Consider the following 10,993-nt stretch of genomic DNA (forward strand, 5'->3'; position numbering starts at 1 on the left):
CTCTAAAAAGAGCTATTGTTTTGCATAATGAAAATCCTGCTTCCATCCCATAGGAAGCATAATATTTATCCTGCCCTTTACATCATGCTGAGATATTCCCCTCACCTCCATTGAGTTCAACTTGAATCCACAACATCTCCCCATACAGCGTACGGCAGTGAGAGCTGTTCCCAGATCCACACTGGCTATAGCACCCAGTAATGCTGAGTTGATCCATCTTATCTTGAACAGTCACCTGCTTCTGTGCCATCACATGCCATTCGCTGGTGGTGCATTCCACAAAAACAGTAAACTCACCAGGAGAGGAATATCTGTATGTGATGCTGCTGACCAGCCTAGAATAGAAAGAGAACAGCTGCTTGATGTGGAAGACTGTCCTGGGAAGTCCTTTGCCTTACATGATAATACTGCTCACAATCCCAAATTTCTGACCTGACTCAGCTCTCCTGCAATCACTAATCCCTTATTACTTTGCATAGAAGTTTTAGGGCTGAAGATTGTCCCTTTCTTCCAGCTATGGCATCATGAAGATTGTCTATCAGGGTGGTCATTTTCAATGTTTTATGTGCAGCTGCTTCTCTACTAGCCTGTGCTAGCAAAGATGTCTCTTCATTCCTGGCTCTGGTGCAGCTTTGGTCAGGGTAGCAATGAGAGATGAATGGATATGGAGAAGTCTGTGGTGGTTGCTACTATTACTAACATGCACAGGGAGATGGTGCAAGGAACCTAAGGATATACTTCTTGCATTACATACACTATGAAAGGCAAATAAGTAATATTCCTGACACTCTTCCTTCTGAACTCTTTAGATTCTTTTCATGGTATCACCTAGCAAATGCAAAGACCACGACATACCATCCTTAGTATTTTTCATTAGCTGTTTTAACAAAGAAAGAGATTTCACTCTAACTGGACTTCCAAAACATGCCAAAGACAAGATCAGACCAGAAAAGGCAATTTGTGGAAGAGTGGGTATCAAACTGGACGTAGAAAACAGATGGGCATGTCTGTGAGCTATTTAGTAGGTGAAGTGCTTCCCATAAACCCAGCAAGCCTCTGCTTACAGCTAGCAAATATATTTCACACAGAGGCTCACTGTCAAGGAGGTTTCTTTTTCAAGTTCTTCACAGCTACAGACCTGTGTCTGTAGCTCTGAAAGTTTACTGTTTCTAGTTATGTTACTACTTTTTGGGTTTCATTCTTCTACTTTTGCCTTTCTAATTGACTCAAGTCAGACTCCATCAGTAGACAAATAAATTTCTAGAGCCATTCTCTGTCATTCCTAGCACTAGGACAAAATCTGATTTTTAAATTCAGCAGAGAAATGTTTGAGTTTTTAAAGACAGAATTTTTATGCAAGTAAAACTAAAGAAAAACTCCAGAATGTCCTTGTAATATTTTAAATGTTACAAAAAAAATATCTTTAAACTTAAGAGAATAATGTTGGCCTGTTTCTTGGTAGTTACTGATATGTTTTCAGTAATGGTGAGTCTTAGGATCTGGAATAAATTCTCTTAGATCTAGGAAATACTTGTTATAGTAATCAGAAGAAAGGTTGTGGTTGGCAGCTTGACATAAAATACTGTATTAATTTCAAAACAGGTTTCTGCAGAATCCAAGTGTATGTATGGTCTATTATTCATCTACTTAATTTTTAACATCTCTGTTAAGAGACTTGGAACATTCAGTAAAGTGCAAGCAATGAAATTTACTGTTTGTCTGATGACATGTGAAAGGCATCTTACGCTGGAGGGTAGTAAGGATCAATAGTGTGGCCATCTCCAGTGCTAATGGTACAGGACAGGTTGCCAGAGTATGGTGAGAGCAGCCAGTTCAAGCTGATGGTGATATTTTCAAAGACAAAGCATGTATCCCTCACAGTCAGCTGCAGACCTGTAAACCAGAATGACAGAATTCAATTTCAGTGTTTGACTGCATTTCCTACCTAATTCCATTATTTCCATGCATTGAGAGCAGTCCTTCAAAACAGACTTGATATTGCTGCTAAATTGAGCATATTAGTGGTGTGACAGGGAGCTGATTCTTTTCCATATCCACTGGTCAAGATTCTTGTTGGAACATAATTTCATTTAAGTGTGTTTTGTATGTCTGAATTTCTAGGCTTTGTATTCTACCCAAACCCCTCAGTTAGGACAGGGAATCTACAGTTTTGTGCCTATTCATGGTGGTCACCACTATTCTGGTTTCTTCCCTGAGGATGGAGCAGTGATTTTTAAGGTAAATGTCAATGGTCATGGTGTTATAGCAAAGAGCAGGACAGGATTTTGGTGTTGCCAGCCCCTCCCACTTACCTTCCTTGCAGTGGTATTGAATAGACAAATAACTTCCTGAAGCTGGACAAGGATCTCCAAAGAAAGTCCCATCTGCTGCCACCTGGCAGGCCTGGAGACCATGACACTGGCCTGGAAAGGAGAGTTTTATATCAACTAGGGGTTTTTTTTTCTGTTACTGACACAACAGCTCAGAGAAATGACTGCAGAAACAGAAAGGGGAGGAGGAGCAGTGCCATGACTCTGATTTCTAGACAAACTCTCACATCACTTTCACTTCAGTGTTGCTTTGTGCCTGGTATTTCTCAGCACCATTCCACATTATTGGAATAAAGATGAGTTAGAGAGGGTACAAAAAACCCAGAAAAAACCAAAATACAGAGCTTATGTGTTTTTTGAATTTTTGGCTGGAAGGCCAAAGAATCACCATAGGGACAGGCCACAGTCACTATTTATCTGGCAGGCAGCAGAGCCCTTGGCTCCAGCAGTCTGGGTGCTCAACACATGGCAGGCAGCAGCAGGTCCTCGTGTCCCTGTGACTGTCAGCCTATTCACCCCTCCTGGTTTGCAGTTAGTTTGTCTGGTTGTGTTCTATTCTATCTCTGTCAAACTTAGCATCTCCCATCGATTTTGCCAGGGAATCAGTGTATCCACATGATTTCTTCACACACTGGGAGGAACCAGGTGCACCCTTGTTCTCCATTTGCTCCTCTTCTTCTTCTCTGAATCTTTGCTCCTCACAAAATCCCTCCTCTCCATCCAGCCTCCTGGAGGAACCTCCTCCCTGTCAGAAGTTCTCTGTGATTCCCTTCATTTTAGGAATAATGCACCATCTCATTGACTAACTCTACTGAAATACAAGTATTTTAGTGACCAGGAACTTTGGCACACACTCTCTGCCTCTGACAAGCAATGCTGTAATGTCCTACCTGCTACTTCATCTCTGACACTGATCCAGCTGCAGCCTTCGTCTGTACCATAGTGGAGAGGAGTCTCTGACACACAGTAGTGAGGAGTTTTCCGTCCATAGAAGCTCTCTCCAATTTGAATAACTTCTCCTGATCCACACTGTACAGTGGCATTGTAATTATCACAAGCAATGCTCCAGCCAGATTCTATTAGGAGAAAAAAAAAAGACATCTAGTTTTATGAATTTCTGAAAACTCCTGCTACAGTTCTACTGAACATCCCTTTTATTGTTTCTCTTGCTTCCCTTTTCTCCATTTTATAGTAAACAATTAAGAAAATTCAACCAAAAAAACCCCACCCAAAAACAAAACCAAAAGAATGAAATATTTTTCTTTTCTAAAAATAAAAATTAATAGATTTGTGGTTTTTTACTGCCTTAAAAGAAACATTGAGAACACTTTTACTAAAAAAGATACTTTAATTTTTAAAAAAGTAAACCTTTTTTTTTTGTGGAAAATTCTTAGCATCTGTTTGGCCTGCACTACTGGAAGGTTGAAAGTTACTCCTTACTTCCGAAAGAGCCTTTTGGCAGTGTGTGATTTGCATAATATTCAGGTAATTGCTCAGGAGAATAGTTTGCATATTAAGTGTGGGACCTGATCCCATTTCTGCTACAGAGACACCTTTGTTCCTGTGTGATATTCGACTGACTTCATTCTGCAGGACTGCTCAGATGAGTAAGGTCATAGCTCTAAATGCAAACACCTCATTCTTTGATTAATCTGGGACAGTTAATTATCTTTCAGGATTCTTAGTATCCTGTAGTAATCAGGATACTTAATACCCTGCAGAGGAGGATGCAAACGCCTGTTCCCATATGGGAGTGTTGCAAAAGAATGTTTTTTGTTTCAGCTGTCTCAGGTTTAAATAAATTGTCCTCCAGTTGCTGTTTGGCTCATTCCCCTCAAGTCCTTGGTTCCCAGTGCCAATGTGTGCACACTGCAATAATTGTGTGCTATTGTTATTTAAAGGCTAAAGCTAAGCCTGGCTGTAACTATGGCAACATGATCAGTTTACAGATTAGAGCTCTCTAAATAAGCTTGAAAAATAACTTGCTGTTAAATTCTGGTACAGACTATCATCTCATGCATTTTTTTTTTGTCCTTTATATAAAGATTTTCTGCAGTATTTGCTGCCTCAGCAACTTTTACATAGAGAGATGTGCAAACCCTGGTTCAATACATACATATTTACATCAATAAATTGCTAACCTACAGAGCACCAAATGGTAGACAAATAAAAAGAAACAATAATAAGGAAAGTTTTTGCTTGTGTTGAGAAACACAGATAATGCTTGGGTAGGTGGCACAAGAAAAGATGGAGACAGAACAGTCTGCCCTGTTGTTTGTACACATATTCCTAGCTCAGATGATCAAGTGGACAAGTCACCAGGAATCAGAAATAACAAATTCACAGTGGTGCTATTTGGACATGCCTATACATAGAATCATAGGATCAAAGAATCATCAGGGTTGGAGTGGACCTCTAAGATCATCAAGTTCAACCCTTAACCTGCCACTCTGGGGAACATTTCATTTGAAGCTTCAAGTCAATGTTAATGTGCACCAAGCTCAGCTGTGTGTGAAAGTTATCACTATACCCACTTTACAGGCAAACTGAAGCACTATCAAGTTGTAGGAACTTCCAAACATTCAGCACCAAGAGAAGCTAATGAAAATATTGCCCCCATTTCTTTGGGATATTGGATCTAATTCCTTGCACGCAAAACTGGAGAAAGAGGAGTCTACTCTGTTCTTGTAATATGTATGTGTATGAATGTACATGGGCTGCAGATATGGAAAGTAAGGCTATAATTGCCTCAATCTGTTCTCACTTTTCTGGGTAGTGGAATGATGGATGTAGTGTAGGATATTGTTGCTCAATAATGCAAACGCTCTTTGAATTTAATGGGATTTAAGTCAGATCCTATGGTAACAGATGATAGTTCCCTTACAAATAGACAGTTGGTTGTAATGGAAAAATAATTTTAGTCTGTTTTTGCAAGGAAAATAAGCTTAAGGGATTGTGCTGTCTGCCAATTTCCTCACCCCCAATCATTTTTAATGTTAGTCATCTTCAGCCAAATTTAATGTATAGATATAAGGCTCAAAACACCCTAAAATTTCATGAAAATCGACAGCTAAGTAGAAGAGAAAGCTACATCAGTGCCTCTATTAGGAGTAGGGATTATAACCCCATGTTTATCTGTTCCACAATGTGGGATTCAACTGATCAGCACATACAGCTGGAGCTCTGGAGCAGTTGCAGAGCAGCAGGGGAGGGAGCTGAGGGAGTGAAAAGTGTTTGGTGGGATGTGCTGGGGATATGGGAGTGAACTGGGAGTGCTGAGGAGAAGGGTAGGGAGGGGATGTGGAACAGAAAATCAGGACAGGAAACAAAACTTTATTGGCTTTGCTTATTGCAGAACAACTTGTTATTTATGTCAGAGGTATTACAGTGCTGGACCAGGGCAAGAGCAGTTCTAGGGCTTGTGGAAACCTGTACTTGCATACTTGATTCGAAGTCTCTCTGTCTGTGAGCTCACAGCCAGACTGTCCTTCCAGGGCTTGTGACCTTAGTTCTAGTTACAGGTTAAAGTCCTTAACTTATGTGCAAAGCACCAGGAACACAAATTCCCCTCCTATCTATATGTTGAATGGGATGATACTGCTGGCATTCCTTTCCAGGACTGTTTGTTCCAAGTCACAATTTAAGGGACAAAATATCTGTAGATTTTCTCTCTAAGCACTAAAATGCCAACAGGAAGTACAAGTTCCTGTCTGCTTCCTTAACCCAAGGAAGCCCTTGAACTTCACCTGATAGAGGGGTCTGAGAAGAAACAAGAAAAACTTGCTCTCACTTTTGTTCACTCCAAGCTGCTAGGAGTGGTGTCTCTGGGAGCCTGGCTGTGTTTTTGCTTCAGTTACAAATGGAAATTATTTTGGCACACATTTATGATCAAGAGTGTTTTTCCAGTGCAGTCATACAGGTTTCACCTAGCTCAGGTGCTGGTGTGGGAGTTTACTCTTACAGCCATGCTTTAAAGTAGCCAGCTTCTGTCCACTGTAGACAGGGGCAGCTACATATTTAGATTCACTCTCAGGTCCATTTCTATTTTACTAGTCCTCTGCTGGAACCTTGGACCTTGGTGGTTGGTTGCAGAACACTTACATCTCCCAGTGATTTCTGTGCTTTTCCTTCTTTGGATCAGGTCCTACATAAGCACACTAGAAAAAGAGAACCTGCTGGGGTTCTATGGCTTTTTGCTCACGTTTAGTAAAATTGATTAAGTTATTACCCAGCTACTTTGAAAGCAGCAGGATGATTTGTGCCCAGTGGTGGTCATGGCACACTCACTTTGCCATTGCAGCTGTTGTGTATCTTACCAAACTCGCAAATGAAGTCAAATTCCTGGCTGCAATTTCCAGTCACACCCCACTGATACTTGGCATTCTTCAAGATGTACCCACATGTGGATGAGAAGAGAGATGGCTGATCCTTGTACCAGTGGCTGTAGGTTATATTTGAAGTGTCCAACCAAGTCATTGACCCTGTGAACAAAGTAATTGTGTCCTGAATGTTTTATTTTCCACAGTAACACGATTAGAGTCAGAGCCTGCAGAGCAGGACTGTAGACCTGTTCCTACTGAAGCAGAGGTGGCTTAGTCTGTGCTGGGATCTTCAATTACATTTTATATTGAACCTGATACAATCATTAAAGAGACACCGCCACTTCCCCCTGTGCTCCCAGCCTCAAGATTCCATCATTTCCCTGGCATCAGATCTTGCAGCACTTCCTAGTGGGATGAATTGGCTCAGCTTGCTCTTCCACTGGAGGACTAACCCAGCACATTTGTTTCCCTGGGTCAGCAACCTGATCTAATTCACCATGTGTTCACTCAACCACAAGATCCAATGGAAAGGGTGATAACATGCAACTGGGAAGTGAAGCAGGCAATTTAAACATCTTAAATATGAAGTTACAGCAACAAAAGACAGAGGCTTTTCAGCAGTTGCCTACAGAGGCATTAATTGTATTTTCTACCATGCTAAGAAAACATCATGGGTTGATACAGTTTTAAAGAAGACATGATTTTAAAACCACCTACCGGCAGTAGTTTCATTCAGCAAGGAGTTTGAGATCAGTCCTATCCACCATTCCTGATCCTCAGCAATATGTTTTTGCAAGAACTCTTGAGTTTCCTCATTTTGAATAAAGACAAGGTGCCCTCCTCCTCTCTCACACCAGCTCTGGGCACCTGTGAAAGTACGCCGGAGTCTAACAAACTCATAGCACGAATGGTTGAAAGTTTGCTGGTACTTTGAACAAGGGATTCCTCCATCATTGGTTGCTTCCTCCACAGCCAAGCACACAGCAAGAGAAATCAGAACTGCAATCCCAAGCCACATTCTCAGCTCAGTGCCCTGTGAGGCACTCATCTTGCTTACCACACCACCACTCTTTTTGCTGCCTTCTACAAAAGCTTGAGGTGTCATCCTTGTCATGTCATCAGCATTTCTCCTTCCTCTTTGCTGCTTGCCACAACAGCAGCAACAGAGCAGGGCACAGGGTGCTCCTAATATATAATGGTGATTGCGTCTGAGGAGACGCACAACGAGTGTTTGTGCTGAGCCACTGCAATGGCCATTGTGGGGCCTATTGTATAAATGTCCCATTCCATGTGAGATCAGTTTGAAGAGAAGACATTAAAGCATTGCTTTCCTCATGAGCAGAGAAGATAAAGTTGATAGATGCTGCAGTTGGACACATGGGAAAGTGAGATAGAGCTCTTACATCAAAGGCATCATTGTGTGAGCACTAAAGCTGGAGGTGTGTACAACAGCCACAAAGAGATACAACAGAGAGAATGAGAAGAATCAGGAAAATGAGTAACACAAGGAGTTATGAGATGGGAAGACACACAATGCTCATCTAGATACGTTTAATTGTTTTGGATTGCTTTATTTGTAATAATTATTGTTTGAGGTGCTTCTTTTGACACTAATTATTTGTGGTGCTTCTTTTGGATGCTAATGCAGTGCCTATAATTATTGTGTCATATTCATCCTGCCCACCTATTTACACATGCACAGGTTAATCTCAGCAGTTCCACATAAGCTTCATTTTGAACTGTTTTGTCTGCTTAGAATTCCACACTTCAAGTGAAATGCTCCAGTCATCCCTTAAAAGCTAAGCTGCTGAATTATAGAGCTACAGTATTTATACCTTCTGGGAGGTAGACGAGAAGGTCAGAAGTTAAAGCAATGATTTAGAAAGGGTGGAAGTATTGCCTTAAACATCAGAACTACTTGGGAGCCCTATGTGCACATTCCAAAGGCTGCTGATGGACTTTGGGAAGCAAGCCCAGCAACATTTAGGAGCTGAAATCCTTAAGTGCATCTCAACTTCCTTATAGAAGACACCCATCAGGTTTACAAGGCCACTGGCTTAGGAGAAACACAGCACAAATAAGGATCTCTAGCAATTGTGATCCTCCTGCCCTTGGCATCAACTCCATGGAAATAGATGCCATTATTATTAATTTATAGCATCATAACCTGAAACTGAAAGAACATGCACTTATATTTAGACATGGATCAGTGAGCCAGTCACCACAGCACAGAGGTGCAGGAAGCAGTGATGTGTGACAGATTCCTGCATTGCAGAAATGCCTCCTGCACTGCACTGTGGAGCAGAAGGCAATGCCCATACTGCACAGGGTGCCAGTCCAGCTCCAGCTCAAAAGCTTTCTGCCAAAGAAAAGCAGGTGCACTGCATCCAGCCTGCATTTAAGAGTGATATAAATCCCAAGATCTTTCTGGTCCTCCAGTACATAGTTGTCTTGCTCAGCTGCATAAAGCAGGACTATGATCAGGGTTTGCAAGATAAAGTTAATGGGAAAGTGTTTAATGGGTAGGACAATTGTAGGGGATGAGAGGAAAGGGAAAGAAAATGCACTGTGATGGAGAGATAGACACTCAGCTGGATATCTTCTCTCCCACCACACCTGCAAATCAAGACTTCAGCTATGGAACCCTTGGACCAGATCCCACATTAATTTCTGACTGATTAATAAGGAGAGCTCAGGGAGCAGCAGAGATGTGACTGTTCAGACAGGGTTTCCCAGATCTGGAGAAGGCCAATCTATATTCTAATTTGCTGATGGGTCTGGCCCAGACATCTATCTCCTTCCTGGAAGAGACCATGTAACTATTACTACCAACTGGTTCTGTTTGGGATGTCTGCAAATTAGGAGTCCCCATCAGGCTGCATACAAAACTTCATAGGCTTCAGTTTGGGAACCCCCAACCCAACTGTTTTGTATTCAAGCTATTGCAGCAGTCAGAGCTGAGGGCAGCTGCTGTGCAATTAATTGGCCACTGTATATTTGCATGACATTTTCTTCAAAGTCTTTGCTTCTTCTTGGGCCCTGCTGACTTGCCAGGGTTTGCAGGAGCTGGCAGCCAGCCCTCCCACTTTGTCCTTCTAGATATGAGAAACACAGCCTCTTTCTGAAAGCAGAGGTGTGATGAAGGAGACTGTGCTTAAGGATATCTGGCTTAGAAATACTCGTAAGAGACACAGACTGTGTGTTTCCAGTAGGTGCCATTGACTCACTTTTGTGATGAATGTGTTCTGTACCATCATCCCATTCTCTCTCTGCAACTGGAAATCTGACTACATGAACACACGGCTAAAAATGCCAGAGCTGGGGGTGCCACAGGCTGTCCTCTGTGAATCTGCTCCAAAGCCATTGAAATTAGTGGAAGTCTTGTCTCTGGCTTTGATGGATTTTGAAATAGGCCCTGAAAAAGAACAAATAATGTTTGGAAATGTCTACAAATAAAGCCAGGCTCTCCAAGCGAGTCTACTGTTGGCAATTTCTATAGCAATGTGAATTTTTTTCCTAATCTACGGTTGCTATAAGTAACTCTTCAGCTGCCTGTGGCAGATGGAGAGTGGAAGAAAGACAATCTCCCTCTCTTGCAGTTTGTTGACTTCATATATTTTAGTGCCAGCAAAGCAGTCTGTCAGTTTATTTTGCTTACCAATAGAAAGAGAATAGCATTTACATGAAAAGAAAATACTGTGTTTAAAGCATCAAAATTAGCAACAAGGGTCTTCAGGAGGAGAGAAAATTCCACCAGCCCTTTTCCCTCATAAGGGAAAAATGACTTCATGTCAAGTAAACAGTGCTCCTTGAACTTATCTTCATGTGGGAAACACATCTTTTGCATTATTCCTCAACAGAAAGACTTCTTTATTTTTTTTTAAAGAGCTTTCTTATGCCAGAAATCCATGTGGAAACTTCACAGTGTAATGGGTTTGTGTTTGGTTTGGGTGATGGGTTGTTTTGTGTAGGGCTTTTTTTTTGTCTTTGCCTTTTAGAGCTTGCTGAATTTAAATAATTTAAATAGTTTAAGAATTTACTTAGTCATATATATTAGTGTGCAAAGACACAAAATGTTGCACCTTGTTGCATAATCCCATTTTGCCTGTTTCTAACCTTAAGCCTGTCCTAAGACAGGGATGGAAATAATTAGTGCTGTCATTGTCTCAGGGGGTGACTGCCCAGCTCAGTAAGTTCTCCTCTTCTGTCTGTCCATGGCTGTGGAACTGATGTCTCCAGAACCTCAGGGAAGTGTCAAGCATAATGTCAGCTATAGAGATTTTGGATATACCCAAATCATTCCTTGCTGGGTTTCTTTCAGCCAGGCAGAAAGGGACCTGG

The 10,993-nt window shown here is 41.5% G+C and overlaps 1 protein-coding gene across 1 annotated transcript in view; it reads right to left on the minus strand.

The window, feature by feature from the left end:
* Positions 1–7,757, minus strand: part of PKD1L2 (polycystic kidney disease 1-like 2) — a 39,518-nt gene extending 31,761 nt beyond the window's left edge. Inside the window, exons 1-6 of the mRNA XM_009078219.1 lie at positions 7,370–7,757; positions 6,647–6,811; positions 3,221–3,406; positions 2,313–2,423; positions 1,746–1,893; positions 106–335 (exon numbers count right to left, since the gene is read on the minus strand). Of these exons, the coding sequence (XP_009076467.1) occupies positions 106–335; positions 1,746–1,893; positions 2,313–2,423; positions 3,221–3,406; positions 6,647–6,811; positions 7,370–7,757 (1,228 nt within the window). The remainder of the gene's footprint in view (positions 1–105; positions 336–1,745; positions 1,894–2,312; positions 2,424–3,220; positions 3,407–6,646; positions 6,812–7,369) is intronic.
* Between the last annotated feature and the right edge of the window lie 3,236 nt (positions 7,758–10,993).

This window comes from Acanthisitta chloris, unplaced genomic scaffold, assembly GCF_000695815.1.
Source record: "Acanthisitta chloris isolate BGI_N310 unplaced genomic scaffold, ASM69581v1 scaffold45547, whole genome shotgun sequence".
NCBI classification, from domain to species: domain Eukaryota; kingdom Metazoa; phylum Chordata; class Aves; order Passeriformes; family Acanthisittidae; genus Acanthisitta; species Acanthisitta chloris.